Raw genomic sequence first — 27,241 nt, 5'->3', positions numbered from 1 at the left:
CAGCCATATTCAATGGCTATGAATTCGATTGCACAAGACGTCAAACGGTGAGCTGCTTTGCACTCCAATATTGAGGAGTCCTATCCTGTATAGCTCAGTACGTTTGTTTTCCTTGTGAGATATCAGCCTGAATTGCTATCTGCCTTCAATCCCCACTGTCATCTATATCGCTGTTTGTATTGCTGTTTCAGAGCCATCATACCCTCAGCTATCACATTAAGGGAACTCTCGTCCACCTCTAAGCACAAGCACTTTTCAGACAACCCTCCTGGAAGCATGCCCGTATGCCTCTATCTTACCACTGGCATACCGGTTTAATTTTGACTGACTATTCATGCCTCTGTGTTAGACCCGGGTCCAAGATGTCTGTCTGTGTGTATGACGAGTGTGAGGTGTTTGTATCGGGTTGGTGGCCACCCGTGTCCCATTAAGAAGTCTGTCTTATTTTTAATCATGTGTTGGAGGTGGGTGTAGTTGTTATATTTATGTATATTTACTTTTCTATTGGGATAATCAATAAAGATATTTAGCATACATCGGTCTGTCCTCGTTGATGAACTGCTGCTGGATTCTTTCCATTTTTTTCATGTTTAACCCTTCAGTTCAGAGGACAACCACCCCCTGAGTGTTGAACCTATTGTTGTTTCTAATCAGGGCTGATGATGTAAACAGGTCTTTATTCGAGTGGGCAATAGACAAGCCAATTATTAACTCGTTTTGACCTGTGCTAAATTGGATGTGTCATTGGTCCCTCCTTTTGTTTTGTTCCTATTACAGCCATATTAAGTAAGGGCAGATGATTCATGCATCTGCCCTAAATTGTTTATCAAGAATTATTACATTCAAATGGGGAGCTAGTCTCCAGTTTTCTGTAAACTCCAAAGTGCAAAAGATATGCAAAAGAAGTGAAAGTAAGTATAAGCTGCTATTGGGACAGTCATTAAAGTGAATTAACTTCCTGGAATCCATCTGCCCTTAGCGTGGGTATGCAGGTAGAGGGCATGCTTAGCTGAGAACTCCTCCTGCCCTTGAAGACTTCTGGGATGTATGATGTCAGTTTGGCTGAGGCCAGAAACCAGGAAGCAATTGAAAAAATGTAAAAAAAAAAAAAAAAAAAAAGTTAAATGAGAAAAAATATAATCTACCTTCCTATCGATTTACTAATAAAAAATAGTTATTGTCGATTGAGAGTGTTTTAGTTCTGCTATCATGTACTGTATAAAATACTCATCCTAGTGGAAGTGCAGGTAACAAGAAGAAAAATGTTTGCGTATCAGAGTTTTCTTGATATGATAACAAATTGTTGTTGGAAGTGTTGGAAAGAAAAACAGATAATTTGTTAATAAAAACCTGGGCCTGTATACTTACCATGACCACACAAATGTGCATTGTGTTTTGCTTGTTTTGAAACACTATAACATGTAAAAAAAAATACAAATTAATATAGTATGTTGCCTTTGACCTGACCAGTAAATGCAACAGCTGTAAGCTGAGCAACTGATCATTTAATAATCAGATACTTTAAAAGAGATGTTGTGTATCTTATCCATTTTTTTTCTTCACATCAGAGAACTAAGAAGACACGTCAGCCTTATTTTTATATCGAATATCCAGAATGGACACTGTACAGATATACCTCTGGATTATGTGTCTCGGGTTTGTACATGCTGTTTTTTTTTTATATATATATATATATCTTTTATAGTTTTATGGTTTTTGGTAGGGATTCCTTGTGGCATGTTGAGATGTACTCAGTGGTTCATGTTTGCTTATCAGATGCTGCTGTTGTGTACGTATTTGTCCCAAATGAAGCCATCGTCTCTGGTGAAGAAAATGCAGTCACTTCCAGAAAATGAAGCAAAGACATTCCTGGACTTGGATCAGGAGGTATTTTATAGTTATGTTTCTATAGTAGGAGAAGCTGTAATTTCTGTTGGAAAGCTGGGACCTATTTATAGAAATCGCATGTCATTTGGATATTAGTGAAGTTGTGCCATGTCTACGGCCAGAGTGCTGTATAAAGCATACCTAAACAGTCCTTTTGCTGCAGAAGTCGCCACTGTCTTGAGTCTGTTAGATATGCAGTTACCATGCGGCACGTGATCAGCTATGACAGCTATTTGAGGGTTGAGAGCTGACATCAACACACTGTACACTGTACGGTATCACCTGCCTTGAATGTAGCATATATTGCACATTTTGGTAAGCAGAATGTTATAAGTTTTTTACTAAAGTATAACTTAAGGCAAAACTTTTTATTTTATTTTTTTTTTAACAGGAAAAGGCAAAACCTTATATTTCGTTTTGGATAGAGGGGAGATGGATTGCAATCCCTGTCAGTTTTTATTGTTGTCTGCGTCCCCGTTAAGGACATTCACCCAATCTATCTGTCCTGTTTACTGTTATAGCAAGTTGTAGTAAAGAAAATCCCAAATTTTGGGTTATCCCCAGAAAAGTAATAGAGGGGAAATCTTCCAATGGGGACACTAATTCTGGTGACCTGGGGGCCCCCAAGGAATTTCCTTAATTTTTTAGGGATTTCCTGTCACTTCCTGTTTTGGTGTAATTACTCACAGCAGAAGCCAAACTGCGGGTGCCGGGCACTGGATGTCCACTGGCACCCGCCGATCGTCAGTAAAACGCACAGACCTGAGATGTAAACAAGGCAGATCTTCGTTCTTTCAAGGGGAAGGGATGGATTTTGTGTTCCTGCAAAGCAGGGAACAAATCCATCTTTTCCCTTAGTAAAAGCACCTAACATAGTATACAATAGCACTGGCTGGGCACACAAGTAACCCATTGATCGCCCTAGATGTTTAACCCCTCCCCAGCCAGTGTCATTCGTACAGTGACCGTGCATATTTTTAGCACTGACCATGTGTTCGTTTCACTTGTTACCGTCAAGTGTTAGTGTACGATTGTCTGCCGCAATATCTCAGTCCTGCTATAAGTTGCTGATCGCTGCCATTACTAGTATTAAAAAAATAAATACAGGTAAAAAAAATTCCATAAATGTATACCATAGTTTGTAGACGCTATAACGGTCACGTAAACCAATCAATGCTTTTTTTTTTTTTTTTTTTTTTACCAAAAACATGTAGCAGAATACATGTTTGCCTAAAATTATGAAGAAATTCCATTTTGTAAACAAAAAAAATATTGGCTATGTTTTACAACTGAATGTAAAAAAAATATATATATATATATATATATATATATATATATATATATATATATATATTATAATAATTTTTTTTTTTTTCTTCAAAATTGTCACTTTTTTTGTTTTATAGTGCAAAAAATAATAAAGGCAGTGTTGATCAAATACCACCAAAAGAAAGCTTTATTTCTGGGAAAAAATGGCATAAATTGTATTTGGGTACAGCATTGCATGACTGCACAATTGTCAGTTAAAGTAACAGTGCTGTATAGCAAAAAAAAATGGCCTGGTCACGAAGAGGGGTAAATCTTCTGGGGATCAAGTGGTTAAGGACTCCAACACATTTCTAACTGGGGCTTTCTTTTGGGAAATGGTTAAATTGGTGGGTATAATTTGGTGAACACTACATGCTGGATGAATATATCTGACAAAAGCTAGATATTTTTTTAATTTTTACTGTTCATCACTCTCATCCTGCCCAGGTCTCCCAAACAACCTATTCATTTTGCTTATTTTCCAAAAACTGAAAACTCTATGCTTCAATGTACAAAGGCAACTAAACTAATGCTGGCCATACACAGCTAGAAAATCGTTTGGAAAAAGCGTTTAAAGTGCTTGATCGTTTGACTTTCAAAACGTTAGTGGGCTAATTTCGAATGTCGAAATGGCAATTTTAATGGAAAAAAACTAACAGCAATGTTGTTTTTTTCTTCACCAAAACGATTGTTTTTTGAAAGATTAGCAGTGTAATCAATCAAAACTAGTTAAAAAAAATAGACAGTGCATGCGTGTATTAAAATGTAACCCCGGAAGTCAATTCAACAAGCAGATCTTTCTTGATGCGTCCTTATCCAGTGCCATTATTGCCAGCATAACAATTGCCATCTTCCTCTGCCTCTGAGCACCCATAGCTGGACCACAATCCACGACTATGACAACAGAATGTAACGACACCTCCAACGATGGGTGGGTCGTGCACTGCAACGATATGACGTGTTACAGTGGGAGGATTCTCAACGGTCAAATATTCGTTACATAATTTCCGCTGATCGTATAATCGATCGAGAAAAAATGTACTGTTGTCATCGATCGATAATATGTTGATAATTGGGTGACATCTATTGATACAATGATGGTGTTATCGCATGCACGTTCGACAGATTTTTTTTAAACTTCAGATTGTTTTTGAGGAACGATTTTCTAACCGTGTGTGGCCAGCATAAGACTTACTAAGAGTAGTAGGAATTGTTTAACTTGCCTTGTTATATTCGGGTGACTGGACAAGAGTTGAGTCCCTCAGGTGTGAAAATTACCATTACAAGTCCCAAGCATCTTATAATCTTGAAACTACATTTTTCTTTTTTGTCTATGGAAGGACAAATGATAGCCTATGGCATGGGTTACACTGCCACCTACAAGAAGGTTTGGACACTGGAAGACAAAAAACATTAGGTCAGCCCCCCAAAACCCGACTTTAAACCATCATGCCTCAGTTTTTTGCTAGTGGTTTTTTTTTTTTTTTTTTTTTTTTGCATATTTTTCATTTTCTTTAGGTAGTTTATTTTATTGTAGATATTTTATGTTTTGATAACTTCAATCAAGACCATAAATGCACTGTTTGGGCTGTTCTCTTTATAACTGCTATCCATGTCTGCTAACGCTCGGCACTGCCTTAGAGGCCATGCCTGGACCCTGCTGGGCTCTGCCAGTGGTGCTTCTTAGGACTTTGGGTACTGTGTTAGCCACAGAGCTCTCTCTGAGTTGAGGGCAATGGCACAGTTTAGGCTGTGACTCAGTCTCTAAAAACTCAGTGAATAAGCTGGACTTTCAGCTCTGCCAGTGGTGCTGTCCAGACATTTTGTACTGGGTCAATTAACTGCAGACTGTGTTTTTTCAATGTCCACAGCTATTGTGAAGCATATGCCATGACTCTAGAAACTAATTTTCTAGTACAGCTTTCGGGCTTACGTTTATGGCTATTTCCTTAGAGCTACTTGGGCAAGCCCTTACACAACTCACCAGAATAGTAACGGTGTGGTTACTTCCCCTGTGCCCCTCCTTTTACATGTCTGCCATTGGCGCTTTCCAGTCATTGTGAAATTAGTCATACCTGTTAGTCACAGTGCATTTTGTCTCAAAGGTCTGTGACATAATTTAAACCAATCTCTGAACACTTACTCATTACTGTAGCCTTTAGGCTTTCCTGTATAGGTATTCCCTCAGCACAGTTTTAGAGGCCCTAAACACAAGACAGTTTATTAGTATTTGAGGGTTCTTTGGTCTCTGACCTTTCTCACTGAAATCTTCCAGTGACATTTCCCAGTCCACATATATTGTATCAGCTGCAGAGTGTTCTCTATATCCAGTGCAGTGGCATGACCTCTGCTGTGACCCAGTCTCTAATAACTTGTTCTTCATTTTAGCCTTTAGGCCTAAATTTGCAGGTTTTTCCTCCGCACAGCTTGAGAACCTTGACTGCAACCAGCCATATTAGGCTGACGAGATTAGAGGCACTGTTAAAATTTCCTTTTGCCCAGGCAGGATCTACTGTCCAACGTACAGTGGCAGCCACTGGTATTTTCCAAAGCTTAAAGGAATGCATTTAGTGGTTGGTGAGTGGAACCTGGCACATGTGGAGGCACACTAGTGAGGGTTAACTGAGTTGCCCAAGCCTTCTGTTTTGCGGTAGATGCCCCGAAGAACACAATTTAACAGACGTCTTGTTTTATTCTGGTATGTATTCAGGGTTCCGCAGGGTTATGTGGGCGAAAAGCTGGTCCACAGAACTGCCCTGTTAAAAAAAAAAAAAAAAATTGTTGGGTTTTCCCTTTCACGGGGAACTGTTCTGTTCGGTGAGCTGGCCTGTTCTGTGAGGACTTGGACAATTGTATTCAAAGGATCTCTGGCTGAAAGAGTTCCCCCTTGCCACTTAAGGGGCAAGCATCTGGCCCTTTAGAGGTTCTACTGCTCCAGTATCCGGTACCTCATCAAGGCAGTCTTTACTACGCTCCCAGGCCATCGGTCCAGACAAAACAAGTTGACAAAACCAAGTCCAAGTTGTCTTTCCTGCTGAAAGTTGCATAAGCATTTAGTTTGAATGAGAACATTGTTTTGCATTCTGTGTCCTAATCCGTCCTATCCTAAGAAAGTGAGGTGTCATTATTTGGATGTAGTTGAGGTCATTAAGGTCTACTGAATTCTGCTGCCTCTGTACGGAAGATGGATTCCTTGTTTGTAATTGCAGATGGTCCTAGAAAGGGACATATGACCATTTCCAAGTGGACTTGTCAGACTGTGGTTCCGGTTTGTCATTTCCCGTTCCTGCTCATTTGACCAGGGCTTTGAGCATATCCTGGGCTTTTTATCACTGTGCCTTCTTAGGTTTGCAAGGCGGCTAGATGGTTTTCTGTCCATTTTCACTAAGTTTTGCAGAGTTGATGCTGCTTCTATAGATGCTAGTTTCGCCTGCAACGTTTTGCAGACAATGATTTAAGAGAAAATTCGATTTTTTTAATTTATTTTTTGTACACACCTTAAAAATACTAACGGAGCGGTGTGTTGCAGATGGAGTGGGTTAGTAGCCATCGGAAGGGGTCACTAGGGTGTTTTTTTTTTTTTTTTTTTTTTTTTTTTTTTTTTTAACCTAGCATCCTACTCCTGCAGGTGGCATAATAACCTATTGGTCACCATCTAAAGATCTGGCTGCGTCCTTCATTTAACGCAGAGATTTTTTTATGGTGAGTACAAAAAATCTTTGGGTCCTGCCCCTCTGGTATTAGCTTTATGTACCGCTTGCTCACTAAACCGGGGCATGGCTGTTGGAGATGGGGGTTTTACAGGTACTAGCTTAACATTTTTTTTTTTTTTTTTTTTTTTTTTCAAACCACCTCTAGGTGCCAGTATAACCCACATCTAATACTCAAAGTGCCACAAAAAATCTTTATAGGACACCTATATGAATAAAAAACTATATAATGACCAAAATGTGATTCAATCAAAAAAATATTTTTTTTTATTAGTTTTTTTGCACAGTCACATATATGAATTGTTTTTTATGCATATAAAACTATTTATAGAGATAAGCTTACCTGTTTTATTAAGATTTTTTTTTAGGTCCAGCAGTTTGGACTGCTGCGCTGGGTGGTCTAAGCACGAGTTTATCCCATTATTATTTTTATAGTATAACCCATATGTCATGGATTATTCTACAATCCTTTGTCCCTCAATGGACTTTAAGAAAAAGATTTCATAGTAAGCATACAAATCTTATTTTATGTTTTTTCACGTTTTGTTTCTTTCAGGCATATTATTTGACTTTCAGTCTTTTACATTTGGTCAATGATGCAAGCAGCTCAGATGAACCTCTTTCCTTTCAGAGAGTAAGTGCATTCTTCTCTGCAAAAGTACACTATTTTCTTTAACAATAGTTACTGTAAAGAACTATCCAAGCAGGAAATAGATGCCAGTCTTATGGTTCAATTTATTTATTGGGTTTTGAGGCATGTGCAATGAACTATTGTATACATTTTATGATTAAAAAAGTACCAATGTTTTAGATATGGTTTTAGTAAAAGAAAACGCAAAAGCGACAAGCAAGAAAGCTATAATCCGCAGTAACCAAACCAAGGTATTTGGTGGTTGGAGATGCCAGTCTTTAGGAGACCCTGCCATCAGATCTTAAATTCTATTTTAAATGGTTGCAGTATTAGATCATAATATGTTCATCATGTAATATCTCATGTTTCCACATTTTTTTTTTCTTTCTTTAGAATGATTTGACCTTAATAATCACAGTGGTGTATCTGTCTTCTGGATCTGAGACTTCTGGGAGTGTCAGGGCTGGCACAGAGAGGGATCTATTTGCTGCTTTTGCTCTCCCCCTCCTGCTCCTATGTTACTGCTGTGTGGCTGCCCGTAAAGCCAGTCTTAGACCTATCGAATTTTGCCCAGTTCAGCATGAAACAGACAAATTTTGATCCATCTATGGTCAGGCTGGTTGTACTGAACTTGATCTTTTGATCGACTTGAATACAACCAGCCTGCCAGGTTTTTTTTCATTCATTGTATTCTGATGGCTGGGAATTCCCCATCAACGCTGACTTTTGATGGGGGGAATAAAGCAATATTCTTTCCTTCAAACCGTGGTTGCATAACGTATGGCCTACCTCAAGCATCCTGTTGTCTTAGAATGGGTACACACAAACAGTTTATTTTGTTCAAGCAGTGGGTTGGACAAAAATAACCAGACAGATCCCTGCATCAATACAAGCGATGTTGATGCAGGGATCTCTCCCACCGAGATATTGTTTCTCACCAGAATACACTGTTCAGTGCTTGCAGCCATTGGCTGCGAATACTTAGTGAATGCTGGTTTTCCAGCATGCCTGTTCAACAGAAGCCGGTCGTTATACATGGGCCAAAAGTTGACCGGTTCCTGCTGAACCAGCCTATTTTTGGCCGGTGTGTACTGGGATTTATACTCTGGCTGACAGCAGGAGTATGTTGCTGGGAGGAGCAGTAAGGGCCAATTCACACAGAACGCAGTTATTTTCTGGTTTTTCTTGCAGGGGCTCATTTTAAGATGCAGTAAAATGCCCGTCACTGCACTGTGTGAATTCAGCCCGAGGCCCCGTTCACGCTTGTACGACTTGTCCTGTGACTTGGGACTGCAAAGTCGCATGACAAATTGTACTCCATGATTTCTAATGAGTGCCATTCATATCTGTGCGACTTCTAAGTAGTCCCTGTACTACTTTGGTCTGACTTTGATGCAAGTTGAGGTCCATAGATCTCAAGTTTACACTGGCATCCCCTGAAATCGCGGAAAAATCACGCGACTTTCAAATCGTGGTAGTGTGAAAGGGGCCTTACACTGCTGCGACTTGAAAGTTGTGCGATTTTACCATGATTTCAGGGAATGCTTGTGTAAACTTTTGGTCAATGGACCTAAACGCGCATCAAAGTCAGACCAAAGTAATAATACAAGGACTACTTTGAAGTCATGGGACTTGAAGTCTCACAGATATGAATGGTACTCATTGTGAATCATGGGGTATGACTTGTCATGCGACTTTGCAGTCCCAAGCCGCAGGAGAAGTTGCACAAATGTCAAAGGGGCCTAAAAGACCATACTTATACACTGGTATTGAAACCACCTAGGACTGAAATACTGTACCTAAGGATTACTCGTGTATTTTATGTAGTGACAACTACCATCAGATCCAGTGTGATAGCAGTCTGCTTTATATTGACCACAAGGGAAGACTTTCAAACACAATCAATTCTGCAAGCTAAATGTACAATTTTCTTTAAAGGAGGATGGGATCTGGGGACAAGGTTTCTTTAACTGTAGTAAGTAATATATATATTTTTATTTTTTTTTATTAAAGTATTTTTTATACAAAAGCATTTTTATACATTTTCTTTTGCAATATTAGTAAACTATGTCCTTTTTAGGGCTCATTCACACAGGTGTCGAGGCACGCAGCATGCTAGATGTGTGTGTATATGTGTGTGTGTGTATATATGCACCTAGATCATCATGGTGCTGCATACAGGCAGCCTGTGTACTCAAGACTCAAGCACACATCCACTTGTGACTGGCGTGCAGGGACAGGTGCATGGCCCTGAACAAAATGTGCATTGGGGGCTGTGCAGCCATCCCTGCATTTCTGTCAATCTCAGATGTACGAGTGTGTCTGTACAGCTGCTGCCTCTTCTTTGCTCTGCATAGGCTGTGTGCATGCAGCAACTCATGCATGCTGTGGGCCTTAGCACCTATGTGAATGTCTCCTTAAAGGTTATAAATTCAGAACAACCCATTTAGGCTTTGAGAAAATCTAGTTTCCATTTGGTTTAACTAAACACTCTGGCCCTGTATTAATCATGGGAGGGGAGGCGAGGCATCAGCCACCCAAAGGAAAGAGTAGAAGAGAGGAAAGCATTGTGTTGAGAGATAGAAAGAAAGAAAAACCGGATAAAGGTCTCATTAAGACTGCCAATCTTAAGTTGCTCATAGATGCCTGGTAATTAGGCCAGTTCATCAGGGACCAATCCATGTATGGGCACTGTGGTTGAACAGAATTCCATCCACCAAATAACATCTGTACAACCGCCCTGCTGGAAAATTTTCTCTTGATCATTGCTACAGGCTAAAGTCTGCAGTGCTGATAAGTGTATTCTGATGGCGGGGAACTCAGACAACTAGCATCTTCAGAAAGATTGATAATGGCAGCCACCATTGATTTTCCAGTAAAGGTTTGTGTTAAACTTAGCTTTGACTTATAGCCAGGTCCACTGATATATTTCAGGATGCATTTATAGCAACAGCATTTATAAAATAATTTCTCTCAAGGCAACATACATCGGGTAAAGTAGGTATTGAACATGTCACCATTTTTCTGGGTAAATATATTTCTAAAGGTGCTATTGACATGAAATTTTCACCCCATGTCGGTAACAACCCATGCAATCCATACTTGCAAAGCAACTGAAAAACAATTTAAGTTCAGAAATGAAGTTCTGTGTAATAAAATGGAATGACACAGGGAAAAAGTATTGAACACCTGAAGCAAGGGAGGTGTAAAAAGGCATGGAAAGCCAAGACACCAGCTGAAATCTATCAATATTTAGAAAGCAATCCTGCCCCTTGTCGGTGCAAATTAATATCAGCTGGTTCAGTCTCAACTTATGGCGTATAAAAAGGTGTTTCATTACCAAGGTATCACACAAGAAACCTCTTGTGATGGGTAAAAGCAAAGCGCTCTCTCGAGACCTTTGCAACCTTATTGTTGCAAAACATACTGATGGCATGAGTTACAGGATTTCTAAACTTCTGAATGTTCCAGTGATCACTGTTGGGGACATATTCCGTAAGTGGAAAGAACATAATTTCACCATATACTGGCACGACCAGGTGCTCCTCCCAAGATTTCTGACAGAGGAGTGAAAATAATTATCAAAAGAGTTGTCCAACAGCCATGGACCACTTGTGGAGAGCTTCAGAAAGACCTGGAATTAGCAGGTACAATTTTTTCAAAAACAATAAGTAATGCACTCAACCACCATGGCCTCTATGCACACTCGCCACGCAAAACTCCATTGCTGAAGAAAAAGCATGTTGAAGCTTGTTTAAAGTTTGCTGCACAACATAAATGAAGTGAATGGAATGACACGGTAAAAAGTATTGAACACGCTAATTGAAATTCATTTAATATTTTGTACTAAATCCTTTGTTGCTAATGACAGCTTCAAGACGCCTCCTGTATGGAGAAACTAGACGCATGCATTGCTCAGATGTGATTTTGGTCCATTCTTCCACATAAAGTCTTCAAATCTTAAAACTTCCATTGGCCTCTTCTATGAACTCCAATCTTTAGTTCTTTCCATAGATTTTCTATTGAATTCAAGTCAAGTGATTGGCTGGGCCATTCTAGCAGCTTTATTTTCTTTCTTTGGAACCAATTGAGAGTTTCCTTGGATTTGTGTTTGGGATCATTGTCTTGCTGAAATGTCCACCCTCGTTTCATCTTCGTCATACTGGTAGATGGCAGCAAATTTTTTATCAAGTATGTCTTGGTACATTTTTCCATTCATCCTTCCTTCAATGACATGAAGTTTGCCAGTACCATATGCTGAAAGACAGCCCCACACCATGACGTTCCCACCTCCAAACTTCATAGTTGGTATGGGGGTGTTTTTGGAGTGATGTGCAGTGCTATTTGACCTCCAAATATGATATGATATGTATTCTGGCATCCAAAGAGTTCAATTTTGGTTTCATCTCATCGAACTATATTCTCCCAGTATTTCACAGGCTTGTCTAAATGTTGTGCAGCAAACTTAAAACGAGCTTCAACATGCTTTTTCTTCAGCAATGGAGCATGCATGCATACAGGCCATGGCGGTTAAGTGCATTTTTATTATTTTCTTTGAAATATTTGTACCTGCTAATTCCAGGTCTTTATGAAGCTCTCCACAAGTGGTCCTTGGCTCTTGGAAAACTCTTCTGATAATTCTTTTCACTCCTCTTTCAAGAAATCTTGCGAGGAGCACCTGGTTATGGTGAAATTAGGTTCTTTCCACTTCCGGAATATGGCCCCAACAGTGCTCACTGGAACATTCAGAAGTTTAGAAATCCTTCTGTAACCAATGTCATCAGTATGTTTTGCAACAATAAGGTTGCAAAGGTCTTGAGAGAGCTCTTTGTTTTTACCCATCATGAGAAGATTCCTGTGTGACACCTTGGTAATGAGACACCTTTTTATAGGCCATCAGTTGAGACTGAACCAGCTGATATTAATTTGCACTGACAAGGGGCATAATTGCTTTCTAATTACTGATAGATTCCATCTGGTGTCTTGGCTTTCTGTGCCTTTTTACACCTCCCTTTCTTCGAGTGTTCAATACCCTTTTCCCTGTTTCATTCCATTTTATTACACATAACTTCATTTCTGAACTTATTTGTTTTGGTATCTTTGTATGCATGGATTGCATGGGTTGTTACTGACATGTGGTAAACATTTTATGTCAATAGCACTTTTAGAAATATATTTACCTAGAAAAATGGTGACATGTTCAATACTTATTTTACCCGCTGTATATGCGAAATGGTAGGTTTGTCGTTTTTGCATTACCAGCTAGTGTTTTTAAAATATTCATCACTTGCATATATTGTTTGCAGAAATACCTTGTGAAATTATGCTCAGAGTTAGAGAAGCACGTAAAGAGTGATATCCGTGAAGATGCAAGGTTTTTCTACAGAACAAAGGTACTTTCTATTTGCCAACAGACATGGCATATAGCTGTGATACGAACACAACACTGCTACTTGATCTAAACATACAGTCACATTAGTGCTTACCAAAATGTCTTTTTGTTTTGTTTTTATGATTGTTGGTACTTTTTTGTTGTACTAGTGAAATGGTATACGTAGTGTAATAAAATGTGTGTACCTTTTTTTTTTTTTTTTTTTTTTTTGTTCACTGTAGTTTTATAGTGAACAGTGTTTTATAATGTATATTATCTTAGACTATAGTGAATGTTAGACACTAGAGTGAATGCAAAATAATGCCTCTGTAGCACAAATGGTGCAAAAACACCTAGAACCACAATATGGAAAATGGCAAAAAATATTTGTGAGGGAATATGACAATAATTTAAAAGTCCATAGGCAGTTCTTTATATAGTCACCAGGAAAATATGATGGCTGATTGCCAAGTACTGTAATCTCTCCAGGGTCACGCAGCACACCAACCGCAACTCCATAATCAGGAAAAAACTAAGCTGACACAAATGGAAGAACAAGCACAGAGTGCAAGGATGGTGTTAGTGATATGAGAAGCTAGAAAAGACAATTTCCAATTACACTTTAAAATGTAGGTAGAAGCATAGAAAATTCCTCCTCCAAGGCTTTGGAGAGAAGGCAGAGTACAGCAGTAATCCAAGTCTTCACACTGGCAAGCTGTCATAGATATACATACCATGAAAATACTCTCCATACACACAGGTGAGCTATTACTGTGCAGAGATTCAGGTGGCAACAATAGCTGGTGCACAACCAGATAGTGGTTGACGGTGGTGTATAACTAAAGTGTTTAATTAAATTTTGCTACGTTTTCTTTCAGGTAAAAGATCTAGTGGCCAGAATACATGGCAGATGGCAAGAACTACTGCTTTACTCTCGACCAAGTCAGGTACAGTGCATGTCAGATTTTTTTTTTTTTTTACAGATTTGATAACTTCTCTACCTGGAGAAATTAGTTGTGGAATTGACTTTAAGTCTGGATTCACACATATGTAATGCGGGAACCAGCTCGATTCCAGTGCCGGTTCCCGCATCGCAGCTTCCTTGCAGGCAGTTCACACTGCCCTCTGCGAACTGCTGCGGCTGTCAATACAAAGTTAATGACACCCCCAGATCGGTTCGCAGACTGCAGTGCTAACTGTGAATACAGACAGGAATCGGATCGCATGAGTGTGAACATCCATGCGATCCTATCCCAGTGTGGGGGAAAAAAAGGTTCCTGCACCTTTTTCATGTGAATCCAATGCGAGTTCAGCTATACAACTAACACAGACATCGCATGTGATCGGCACCTCAATGTGGTGCGAATCACATGCGATGTCTGTGTTCACAATATTGTGAACCCAGGCTTAGAAGGTACTTGGCACAGAAAAACAATTGACTTAGAAGCCCCTGATAGAAGGTCTCAATTTATAGGGCTCGTCCTAAATGTAACTTTTTTTTTTTTTTTTTTTGCTGCCAGTCTTTTTTTTTTTTTTTTTTTTTTTTTTTTTTTCTCACATATGTGTAAAAGATTTTTTGGCTTGAAAATTTGTTTTAACCCCCCCCCCCCCCCCAAACAATATATATTTTCTGACAAAAACCCTGGAGAATAAAATGGTGATGGTTCTAAACTTTTATGTCAAACAATATTAGCACAACGGTTTATTAGGCCTAAATTTTAAGTAAAAAAGTATATATTACCCAAATTTAGGTAAAATATAAAAGATGATGTTGCACCAATTAAATAGATACCACACAAAACAATTTTTTTTTTAAAGAAAAATACATACCAAACATGTCAAGTCTTAAAATTTTGCTCGCCCATGAAATGACTAATTTTGGTATTTGAAATTTTCCATAAGAGATGCTTTTAAAGTCAGTTTAGGGTTAAGTGTGAATGGCCCTTGAGATATTGCTCTCATTTCAGCATGGCACCCCCAAGGGCATGTGTTTAATGTACATACGATGCTGTAAAATAGTATTTGCCCCCTTTCTGATTTCTTTTGCATATTTGTCACACTTAAATGACTCAGATCAAACAAATTTTATTACACAAAGATAACCCGAGTAAATACAAAATGCTGTTTTTAAATGATGGTTTCATTTATTAAGGCAAAAAAGCTTTCCAAGCCTGCCTGGCTTTATGTGAAAAAGTAATTGCCCCTTAAACCTAATAACTGTTTGTGCCACCCTTGGCGGCAACAACTGCAATCAAGCATTTGCGATAAATGGCAATAAGTGTTTCACATTGCTGTGGAGCAATTTTGGCCCACTCTTCTTTGCAGAATTGTTTTAATTCAGCTACATTGGAGGGTTTTCCAGCAGGAACGGTCTGTGTAAGGTCATGATACAGCATCTCAATTGGATTTAAGTCCGGGCTTTGACTAGGCCACTCCAAAACCTAGATTTTGCCTTGTTTCCACCATTTGGAGGTGGACTTGCCGTTGTGTTTAGAATCTTTGTCCTGCTGCATAACCCAAGTGCACTTGAGCTTGAGGTCACGAACGGATGGCCGGACATTCTCCTTTAGGATTTTCTGGTAAAGCTAAGAATTCATGGTTCCATCAATTATGGTAAGTCATCCAGGTCCTGAAAATGCAAAGAAGCCCCAGACCATCACGCTACCACCACCATGTCTGACTGTTGGTATGATGTTCTTGTTATGAAATGCTGTATTCGTTTTATGCTAGATGTAACGGGACGCACACCTTCCAAAAAGTTTAAATTTTTGTCTAATCAGTCCACAGAATATTCGCTTAAAAGTCTTGGGGATAATCAAGATGTTTTTTGGTAAATGTGAGACGAGCCTTTGTGTTGTCTTTGGCCAGCAGTGGCTTTGGCCTTGGAACTCTCCCATGGATGCCATTTTTGCCCAGTCTTTCTCATTGTTGAATCATGAACACTGATCTTACCTGAGGCAAGTGAGGCCTGCAGTTCTTTTAGATGTTGTTCTGGGTTCTTTTATGACCTCCTGGATGAGTCGTCGTCATGCTCTGGAATAATTTTTGTAGGCCGATCATTCCTAGGAAGGTTCACCGCTGTTCTCCATTTGTCGATAATGGCTGTCACCGTGGTTCACTGGAGTTCCAAAGCCTTAGAAAGGGCTTTGAAACCCTTCCTAGACCGATACATGTACACTACTTTGTTTCTAATTTGTTCTTGAATTTTTTTAGATTGTGGCATGTGTGGCTTTTTGTGATCTGTTAGCGTGCTTCACTTTGTCAGACAGCTTCTATTTATCTATTTATGTGATTTCTTGATTCAACGGGTCTGGCAGTAATTAGGCCTGGGTGTGGCAAGTGAAATTTAACTCCGCTTTCCAAAAAATTGTGGTTAATCACAGTTCAGTCATGAATCGGCATGGGAGGGGGCAATTACTTTTTCACATAGGGTCAGGCAGGTTTGCACAGCTTTTTTCCCTTAATAAATGAAATAATTTAAAAACTGCATCTTGGATTTACTCGGGTTATCTTTGTGTAATAATAAACTTTGTTTAATGATCTGAATAATTTAAGTGTGAGAAATATGCAAAAAAAAAAAATCAGGAAGGGTGCAAATACTTGTTCACAGTACTATATGTGTGTGTACCTGGGGGCAGGACAGGCTCACAAATGTTGTGGTGGGGGTAAAGTTGGGGTTCAAGTATTTGATTGTGACTTTAATATTTTACTCCTTTTTCACTTTTATTTTTAATAAATGGGAAACCAAAGGCCCCATGTAATAGCATTTTGCTAGGACAGGTTCAATTTAATGAGAAATTAGTGGTTTTTAAACTCCTGATGTCTTGCCTGCCTTCCACTGAAGCTAATGGAGCCCATATTGTACACCATTGGTTTCTTTCTCTGCCACAGCTTGGATAACAGTTGAACCAGAAATTTACATAATACATCACTTCTGTATTCATTCCAGCTAGATAAAACCAAGGAAACAATGTTCACTGATCTCCCCCCCATTTACTTCCGTTTGGCAGGTTTTTGCTTCCTCCAGACACCCCCACCTGGGCTGAACTCTTCCCCTCTTCATGAGGCTGAGTATAAGGGAGAACTGAAAACTATCGGCAATGCCACTTTCTTTCACCGCCCTACACGGGGCGGCTTCCAGGTCTCCTCCACGCCATCCCTCACTCACTTACAAGCCGACCCCGTCAGATCGGAGGCCCGTGCTTGCGCGGGAAAACTTTTTGAAAGAGAAAGGAAGGGGGGACATGATGCGAGGTGGGGGTGAGGCTTAGCACGGCATCGGCGTCCTCCAACACGGGAGTGTTTGTTTTTTTTAAAAAAAAACTCCATTTGTGCTGGCTGCAAAATTGTCACAGAGACATGAGAGCAAAGGGAGCATGAAAGAGGTTTTGGCGACACAGGCATTTCCTGCTTAACACATTTACTATTTGCATGAGGCTGAGCATTAATAGCAGCGGCTGGACTATTGCTCAAGCAGTGGAAGCGATTTCTTCTGATAGTACCTCTGCTTTGTGCATCGGGCTAAGGTCAGAAGGGGGGTTAAAACACCCCCAAAATAGAGCTAAAAGGGTCCCCCTCAAAGCTCTGGAAAGCCTACTCATCTCTACAAATGGCATCCTCCCCTGAGAGGGAGTGGTTGGTTAGAATGAGCATCGTTTGCAACTGTTTTCAACACTGCAGCCCCTGTGTATTTTACCAAAAGATCTTTTTTCCCTCAGGCATGATGGGTTTAAAAAAAAAAAAAAAAAAGTGTAGCAACTTTAATCGCACAGGTTCTCTTCCATTGTCCTGGACCCTCAAACTGAGGAACTAGGGGCGGGAAAAGACGAATCCCCTTAGGGCACCGAGGTGAGGCTGATGACTCCTCTTCTGAGGTGATAAATGTGGGAGAATCAGCTGGTTTCAATCTTAAGATTGATGGTGCAATTTCTTGCTGTATGGTCCACTCCACATTTATGCTCCCTTAACTGAGTGTTTGGGTTCGCTAAAGCCTCCTCAAACTGTGCATGCCTTTTCCTGTCCATTATTGTTGGAAAAGCTTTTTTTGTATCTGAGAGGATCTCCCAGATAAACATTATTTTTCCTCCTAAAAAAGTTTTTATCCTATGGTGGAGGAAATTCACTAAGTAGAGTATCCTGCAATTAACACTGCTATATCCTCTGTAAATAAGAGCTTTTGTTTGGCAGACAATGCTTAGGCATCCAACGGATAAAATGTTGGGATTCCTGTTAAAAAAAAGCAAACACTTTTTTCTCTGGCAAATTGAGCAGCCTGCGCTGACAGTAATTGCTTAATCATTGTGAGGCCAGTTTTAACAGGTGTTCAGGTATCCTGCTCAGCAGGCCCAGGATCTGACAGCTTTATGTTTGCAATAATTGCTTTGTGAGTTTCTATTGTAGAACCTCCACAAGGTCCTCCATGCAGGTGCTTGCTTTATAAACTAGCCAAACTGCTGAGATGCCTATGGCCACATCACCCTGAAAGTGCCCGATCTTGTCTGATCTCAGAGGCTAAGCATGGTCAGGCCTGGTTAGTACCTGTATGGGAGACCGCCTGGGAATACCAGGTGCTATACACGGTTCTGTGCACATTGTTGCTAACACAAACAGCTAAATGCATGAGTGCGGGAATGCACGTCAGCGGAGGATAAACTTCTTTTCACCATGCAGAAGCTCCTGGCTAGTCTTCCTTTTGCAGTGAAACAGCTATTTGAGAATGTTTGTTTGGTTAATGAATCCAAAGAAATTCTAGTGGGAAATACCCCCTTTTGCCATTTAAGTAAAGGAGTCAATATATTTTCATTTTTAAAGCTCCTTCTTTTGTGCCAGTGGCATCAGCCTCCAGGCAGTCACGATGGCTTCCGCCGTCAGGTTCAAAAGGTAATACTTAGAATTTAACCCCAGGTACAAAAGAGGTCTTGAGGGAGGACACCTACAAGATACTGAAGTCTCCTTTATGAGGAGGTGCCCTGCTCGCTCAATAGGGGGAATTTTTCTGCAGTTCTTAAGGATCTGACAGAAGGACAAATAGGGAACTTCCTCAATAGCTCCAAGGTACAAGCTGGAGTTCCAAGAGTTCCCATCTCCTCGTTTTTTCTCAGATCAAAGTGTTCCTAAGGATCCAGAGAAAAAAGTCTTTCAAGCATTGGACCATTTTTTTTTTTTTTGGCAAAAGTGGTCATGGTGGTCCCCATGTAAGAGCAAAGGTTGGGGTTTGGTTAAATCCAAAAGGACATTCTGGATCTCAAAGATCTAAACTCTTCCCCGTTCACCAGAATTTTCTATGATTCGAGATAGAAAATCTTCATTTCCTGTTTGTAACTCTACCTTTTCGGGCTAGCTACTGCACCTCATGTTTTATAAAGATCCTGGCTCCTCCTTTAGCCAGGTTAAGGGCTCAAAGTATAGGAATACTAGCATACTTAAATGATCTACTCCTTGATAGATCAATCGGTAACCCATTTAAACCAAAGTCTGGTCACCGCAGTCAGCTACCTGGAATACTTCAGGTTGGAACCTCAACCTAGAAAGATCCTTCTTAAAACCATCAAGGAGATTGCAGTACTTAGGGCTGATCATAGATACAGTCCAGAAAAGGGTATTTTTGCCCCAGGAACGAATCGGTTCCTTAAAGGAACTGATTCGGTTGGTCAAAACAAAGAAGAATCCTTCTATTCATCTTTGCATGAGTTTATTGGGAAAAATGGTGGCTTCTTTCGAGGCCGTTCATTCAAGACTGCTGCAAAACAGTATCCTATCAACTTGGAACAAGAAGGTCCAAACTCTGGACTTCCCGATGCGTTTATCCGCGAAGGTGCGTCAGAGCCTCTATCGGTGGTTAATATCCAAAAATCTTTCTACCGGTTACCTGGAAAGTAGTAACAGATGCCAGCCTTTTGGGCTGGGGAGCAGTCCTGGAAGAAGCGTCTGTCCAAGGGAAGTGGTCCAAATCGGAGTTGACCTTGCCTAAAGGCCTGGACGCGCAGACTACGGAATTATCCTGTCAGGATCCAATCCGACAATGCCACAGCTGTGGCTTATATCAATCACCAAGGGGGCACAAGAATTTGTGCGGCCCAGAGAGAGGCGAATCATATTCTGTCTTGGGCAGAAAACATCCCTTGCCTATCAGCAGTTTTCATTCCAGGGATGGGGAATTGGCAGGTGGACTACTTGAGTCGCCAACAATTGTTCCCGGGAGAATGGTCCCTTCACCCCGACATCTTTCTGTCAATATGCCAAACATGGGAAGTCCCGGACGTGGATCTGTTTGCGTCCAGGTTCAACAACAAGATTGAAAACTTTGTGTCAAGGACAAGGGATCCAGTGGCATACGGAACAGATGCCTTGGTCTTTCCATGGGATCAGTTTTCACTGATCTATGCGTTCCCTCCTGTTCTGCTGCTTTCGCGTCTCCTACGCAGGATCAAGCAAGCGGGAAAGGAGGTGATTCTGGTGGCCTCAGCGTGGCCCAGGAGATCTTGGTTTGCCAAGATCATAAGGATGGCGGTAGGGGACCCTTGGACTCTGTCCCTGTGGCCAGACCTTCACTTGCAAGGTCCGGTGTTCTATCCTACCTTACAAATGCTAAATTTAACGGTTTGGCCATTGAGACCCACATTCTAAAGGACCATGGGCTGTCAGCTTCAGTAGTTTCTACCTTGGTTAATGCTAGGAAGCCGGCCTCCAGAATCATATATTATAGAGTCATGAAGGCATATGTCTCCTGGTGTGAATCCAGGGGTTGGCACCCCAGGAAATATATCATAGGTAGGATCCTTGAGTTCCTACAGATAGGATCAGTAATGAAGCTGGCCTTGAGCACTATCAAGGGCCAGGATGTCAGCCTTATCAGTGTTTTTTCAATGACCACTTGCTTCACACTCTCTGGTTCATAACCAGGGGGTAACGCGGATTAATCCCCCAGTTAAGTCACCCCTAAACCCTTGCGACTTAAATTTAAACAGCCTTTTGAACCGATTCAAGATATTCCCTTGATCCTCTTGATGAGGGCAATAATTTTTTTTGGTTGCCATATCTTCTGCAAGGAGAGTATCAGAGTTGGCTGCTCTTTCCTGTAAAGAGCCATATTTGATTATTCATAAGGATAAGGTTGTATTGCGGCCTTATCCTATTATTCATAAGGATAAGGTTGTATTGCGGCCTTATCCTAATTTTCTACCGAAGGTAGTGTCAGGTTTTCATTTAAACCAGGATATTGTTCTGCCTTCATTTTTTCCAGAACCTCGTTCTGTGGAAGAAAAGTCACTATATTCTCTTGATGTGGTGAGAGCGGTCAAGGTCTATTTAAAAGTGACTGCTCAGATTCGTAAAACAGATGTTTTGTTTGTGTTGCCAGACGGTCCTAAAAGAGGACAGGCGGCGTGGAAATCTACTATTTCTAAATGGATTTGTCAAGTGATTGTTCAAGCTTATGGATTAAAGAGGAAAATTCCTACTTTTCATATTAAAGCGCACTCCACCAGGGCTGTTAGTGCTTCTTGGGCAGTGCATCACCAAGCCTCCCTGGCTCAGATCTGCAAGGCCACAACTTGGTCTTCAATCCATACATTTACCAGATTCTATCAAGTAGATGTAAAAGGTCACAAGGATATCGCCTTTGGGCGCAGTGTGCTGCAGGCTGCAGTAGAAGTCCTCTAGTCTCTTGGTGCCCTACTTTTGTTGTGTCTCCCTCCCTTCAGTTGGCATTGCTATGGGACATCCCACATAGTAACGACTATGGCTCTGTGTCCCCTGATGTATGAAAAGAAAATATGATTTTTAAAACCGCTTACCTGTAAAATCCTTTTCTTTGAAGTACATCGGGGGACACAGAGGTCCCTCCCTTCTTGGTATACACGTGTATTGCTTTGCTACAAAACTGAGGTACTCCCAGTAGTGGGAGGGGTTATATAGGGAGTGCACTTTGTCTTGGGGCGTGCCAGTGTCCATCACCTGAAAGTGGCCTATAACCCACATAGTAACTACTATGGCTCTGTGTGCCCTGATGTACTTCAAAGAAAAGGATTTTACAGGTAAGCTGTTTTAAAAATCCTATTTTTACTTTGTGGTAGATTCCCTTGGAATAATATACATATTAAAACAGAAGTCAAGGCATCAAGATACAAAAAACAAAAACTTGGTACATCCTTAGAAGAAGCTAACACTGAAGAGGCTCACATCAGTCCATTTTAACCACTTGACCTCTGTAAGATTTACCCCCCTTGTGACCACAGCATTTTTTACGATATGACACTGCGTTAATTTAACTGACAATTACGCAGTCTTGCGACACTACCCAAATTTTGTCATCCCCCCCCCTCCCCCCCACAAATAAAGCTTTCTTTTGGTGGTATTTGATCACCTCTGCGTTTTTTATTTTTTTTATTTTTTGCGCTATAAACAAAAAGAATGACAATTTAGAAAAAAAACATTTTTTACTTTCTGCTGAAAAACCTACCTCAGAAGCTCTAAGCATGCTCTAACTTCATCCCCTACAGAGTCCATCTCTGACCTTCCCAGGGCCTTTGAATAGGCCAGGCCACTGGTCACAGTTACTACAGAGTCCCTGTTGAGGACCTTATTTGTACAGCCTTTCAGTACTCCAACAACTGCAAATTCCTTTCCACTACGCCTCGCTGTTCGAGGTATTTCTTTGCAGACTGAAAGCACCCTGGGCCCCACCTGGGAGTGTGTTTGGAACAGTTTGCTTTGTTAAACCAGAAGTTGCGGTGATATCATGAAAATTACCTTTGGGGAGCTTTGCAGACACCGTTCTGGTAAAAGTTAGGTGTGAAGCGCATTCTAGGTCCAGAGCTGCTGCATTGCCTCAGCGCGTGTCCTATAATTTTGTAAGTAAGGCAGTTGGGCCGAGTGCCAGGTGCTCTGCCAATTACATAGATTGCTGGGTACCTTTTTAAAATGCCTAATTTTGCTCCTCCCTCAGTTTTGCCTTGAAGGAGTTAACACTGAAGATCTGAACGTTTGCATCATCCACTGTGTGAAGTGTGGTACTCACTCTGTTTATCACTAATACAGAGTAGAGAAATGTAAGTAAGAGTAGAGAAAGCATCTCCTTACTGCTACTCCTGCTTGCAGAGAAGCATGTGAAACTTTACTCTTCAATCTGTTCCTGCTGCCCACCTGCAGTTATTTGGGTCACTTCTGGCCATCCAATCTTCTCCTGCTACTAGCTGTCTAGGTTACGTGAGTACATGGAGTCTTAAATTGCCTTAGCCTCAGATCCTCTCCTCCTTGCAGCTCTGGACCAGCGTTTGGTTCTCTGCTGTATTGAGAGACCGTTTTCGGCCCTTTATATGTTGTTTCAGAGACTATTGGCCTCTTACTCTTTGAGACCTTTTATACAGGGAATGTCCCATGTGACCTCTGTGACTCGTGAATCTTAATCTGGTTTCCTCTGTTCCCCAAAAATGAAGATTTGAACCCCCATCAGAGACATTTCTCTCTCTACTCTCATTCACAAGATAATATTCCGTGTAGCCATCAGATCTGCAAAGCCTGTGTCTGAATTAGCGTGTCTATTGTCCAAGGAGTCCTTTTTTGGTTTTACATAGGGACAAAATGGTTTAGAGGCTCAGGATTTCCTTCTTGCTTAATGTCGTTTTTTGTCTTTTAGCTAAGCTAGGATGTTGTTATTTTGTCCCTATGTGCAGCTCCAGTTCACTAAATGGTATTTTCCCTCCATTGTCTGGGCTACCTCTGTTACTTTTTTTTAAGAAAGACAGCTTCCTTAATCCCATATGGACCCCTAACAGTGTACCAGCTTTTGTTCCACCATCTCTAGGTTCCTCAGGCTTACCTTTATCAAATCTTATGTTCTCAAGGATAAAGTTTCCACCATTTCCTGTCGAGGTGCACTCTACTAGTTTGTGCTTCTTGGTCTTTTCAGGATTGAGCAGCGGTTTTCCAGATTTGCAAGACTGCCACCTTGTCTTCAATTCACACATTCTTGAAGTTCTGCCAGGTGGATGTTGCAACCTCATCCGATGGCTGCTTAAGGTGGTTCTTGGAGCTGCAGGAAGTCCAAAGTTCTCTGTTGTTTTCTTGAGCCTATTCGCATTTGTTGTGTTGTCTACCCTTTTGCTGGACTGCTTTAGGATGTGCCAAAAGTGAAAATGGACAAAATAGAAATTAGAATTTTTGTATTATGCATGAAATCCTTTTCTTGGAGTCCATGAAGCGACACAGGTCCCAACTACAGTTTTTTGTTTACTTGTGTAGGCAACAGTTTATCCTGTAGGTGAAAGAATACCTGTCTTTTACTAGATTCCAAGAAAAGGATTTTATGGGGAGTTCAAAAATCCAGTTTCATTCTTTGTATTTTTTTGCTTTTTTTTGCCTTTGCAATAATAAAACAAATGTAGCTTTCCCTGCTCCTGTGACATCACTCTAAAGGCTCGTTTTATACTTGCTTTAAAATGTGGCATTGGAGTCGATTTTTTAAAGCACTCTGAATGCTAATCCAAGCACCTGTCAATAAATAAAATGGTAAGCTTACAGTTCTGTTTACGTGTTGTGTTTACTTTGCTTCGCTTCAAAAATTATACTCCATATCACTTTCTTGGTGCTTTAAAGCATCCTTAGAAGTCCATGACAAAGCACACTTGCAGCACCTGCAAGAGGCTTTTATACAGCTTTAGCTTTGCTTTGTTTTGGAGGTATTGCATATATGAGATATTCCGTGATGCACTGGCAAACCAACAAGCAAACCGGAAAGAAAGCAGTCACTTTTCGTTCATGTGTATATAATCTGGGAGTGTCTGGTGCAGACGTCACTGGTGTGCAGTGTTGAACAGCAGGAAAGTGAATGGGGTCTGGACTGGAGCGAAGCAACTAGTAGATGGCATATGTGGTGTGCAACATGGGAACGCTATAGCGAAAGCTGAGCGGGGAACGGAAAGAGTAGACTGAGCGGCAGAGGAACAGCAGAGCTGAAGGACCAGAGCATGGGCGCAATATAGCGGGAGATGACTGGGGACCAGAGAGAGAGGAGGATCAGCAGAGCTGGGGGTTACTACTCAGTGGGGCTTCAGCAGAGCTGGGGGTAGTATTGAGCAGGATAAATCTGGATAAAGTGATCTAGCGCAAAAAATAAATATCACTGTAAGGAACACGGATAGGATAACCAGCAAGTAAACACTAAAAAAGGAAGAAAATCTCCATGTGGAGTAAATAAGTGAATATAAAAACAATGTGCAAAAATTTTAATAAAAGTGTCCAAAATGTGCAAATAATTGGATGTAGATGTGCAAAGTGGTAATAAAGTGTCCAAAAGATTCCTAAAATAAAGTGAAGTAATAACATGGATGTGAATGAATCCCAAAAAATGAGGTAAAATAGTCCTCTAGATATGCGAATTAAGAATTTAAACTTCTGTTGTCTTCACAGCCTAATGGATCCGGTATAAGTGATGTTGGATAAATGTAAACACTTAGAAGTGTCCATGTATGTTTCCTGAATAGCCTCTAAATGCGCAAGTCTCCCAGAACTCTCACCTTAATAATAGAAGTAAAAGGCTTCCATAAATGATCAAAGATCTCCACTGTTGTATATGGGCACTCATTTAGGGTGTACACACTGCAGGTGGACTCTCAGGTATTCATCCAATGGACAAGGTGATCTGCTCAGTTACCCCAATTAGTTCAGAGAAAGTGCCTCAGTGAAAGAGGAGGAAAAAAACAAAAAAGCCTCCAATAGTGTAATGTGTTATGGGCCAGACAATATATTTATTGAAAAACCCAAATGGACTCTTATATTAAAAACAATTAAAACAGGGAACAGAATCAGCGTTGTTCAGCACCTTCTTGCGTCACTTCCGGTGTGTGTCTATTCCGGACAATCCCTACGCGTTGCGTCACGTCTCGTGACTTCATCTGGGGAACCAGATTATGTTTTAGTGCAAAATGTTTTGATACATTGTGTTTTGGGAAACCATTGATTATGTTTTGTACATGCTCCTGTATCCTTACTTTCAGGGCTCTCTTGGTTCTACCAACATATTGTAAATTACAACTGCACTGTAGTACATACACTACTCCCTCAGTATGGCAACCTATAAAATCACGAATAGTATATGATTGGCCTGTACTCGTGGCCACAAACTCAGTTCTCTTTTTCTGAAATTTTTTTGAGTGACAACAGGCATAGCAGTTTCTGCAAGGGTAGAATCCTTTTCCATTGAAGAACGTGTATGCTGGTTTGGGTGGTGGTTCCACTACTGATTTTACAATCAGGTCTTTAATCATGGGTGTTCTTTTGTAGACAATATTGGGGCGATCCGGTAAGATATTTTTAAGATCCTTATCATTTTTTAGGATGTGCCAATGTCGTTGTATTAGTTTGGCTACATCTTTATATTGGACATTATAATCCAATATAAGGCATGGTGCCTCTTGTTGGAATTTCTTTTTAGGTTTGTTTTGTAGCATTACTGCTCTATCCATCTCATTCACATGTTGTATCTATCTGGTCCTTAATCCATGAGTCATCATATCCTTTAACCACTTGCCGACCGCCTCACGTCTATATACGTCAACAGAGCGGCACGGGCAGGCAAATCACGTACCTGATACGTGATGCCTTCCCGCGGGCGGGGGGTCCGATCAGACCCCCCCCCCCCCCCCCGGTGCCAGCGGCGGTCGGCATTTGTCTGGCAGCGATCAGAGATGAGGGGGAGGCCATCCAATCGTGGCCCCCCCCCCCTCGCGATCGCTCACAGCCAATGAGAAACATCCCCTGCCTGTGTATAGTACACACAGGCAGAGGATGTGATGTCATCTCTCCTCGGCTTGGCAGTTTCCGTTCCGACGCCGAGAAGAGAAGACATCCGAGTAAGTGTAAAACACTACACAACACAGTAGAACATGCCAGGCACACTAAACACCCCCGATTCCCCCCCCCCCCCAGTCACAAACTGACACCAAGCTGTTTTTTTTTTCCTGATTACTGATTGGTGTCAGTTTGTGACAGGTAGAAGTGGTAGGGGAGTAAGTATTAGCCCCCTGTAGGTCTAGGGTACCCCCCTAACCCCCCCTAATAAAGTTTTAACCCCTTGATCACCCCCCGTCACCAGTGTCGCTAAGCAATCATTTTTCTGATCGCTGTATTAGTGTCGCTGGTGACGCTAGTTAGGGAGGTAAATATTTAGGTTCGCCGTCAGCGTTTTATAGCGACAGGGACCCCCATATACTACCGAATAAATGTTTTAACCCCTTGATTGCCCCCCTAGTTAACCCTTTCACCACTGATCACTGTATAACCGTTACGGGTGACGCTGGTTAGTTTGTTTATTATTTATAGTGTCAGGGCACCCGC

The 27,241-nt window shown here is 40.9% G+C and overlaps 1 protein-coding gene and 1 pseudogene across 2 annotated transcripts in view; both read left to right on the top strand.

Annotated features, from left to right (window-relative positions):
- Positions 1 to 27,241, top strand: part of SLF2 (SMC5-SMC6 complex localization factor 2) — a 106,112-nt gene that overhangs the window by 67,096 nt on the left and 11,775 nt on the right. For both annotated transcript variants that reach the window (XM_073596155.1, XM_073596154.1), the window contains exons 15-19: positions 1,569 to 1,656; positions 1,777 to 1,887; positions 7,462 to 7,539; positions 12,843 to 12,929; positions 13,786 to 13,854. In XM_073596155.1, the coding sequence (XP_073452256.1) occupies positions 1,569 to 1,656; positions 1,777 to 1,887; positions 7,462 to 7,539; positions 12,843 to 12,929; positions 13,786 to 13,854 (433 nt within the window). The remainder of the gene's footprint in view (positions 1 to 1,568; positions 1,657 to 1,776; positions 1,888 to 7,461; positions 7,540 to 12,842; positions 12,930 to 13,785; positions 13,855 to 27,241) is intronic.
- Positions 18,368 to 18,486, top strand: LOC141107022 (5S ribosomal RNA; annotated as a pseudogene).

Source organism: Aquarana catesbeiana, linkage group LG08, assembly GCF_042186555.1.
Source record: "Aquarana catesbeiana isolate 2022-GZ linkage group LG08, ASM4218655v1, whole genome shotgun sequence".
Lineage (NCBI taxonomy): Eukaryota > Metazoa > Chordata > Amphibia > Anura > Ranidae > Aquarana > Aquarana catesbeiana.
Note: the sequence above shows the minus strand (reverse complement) of the source record. Positions and strands in the feature narration are given on the sequence as shown.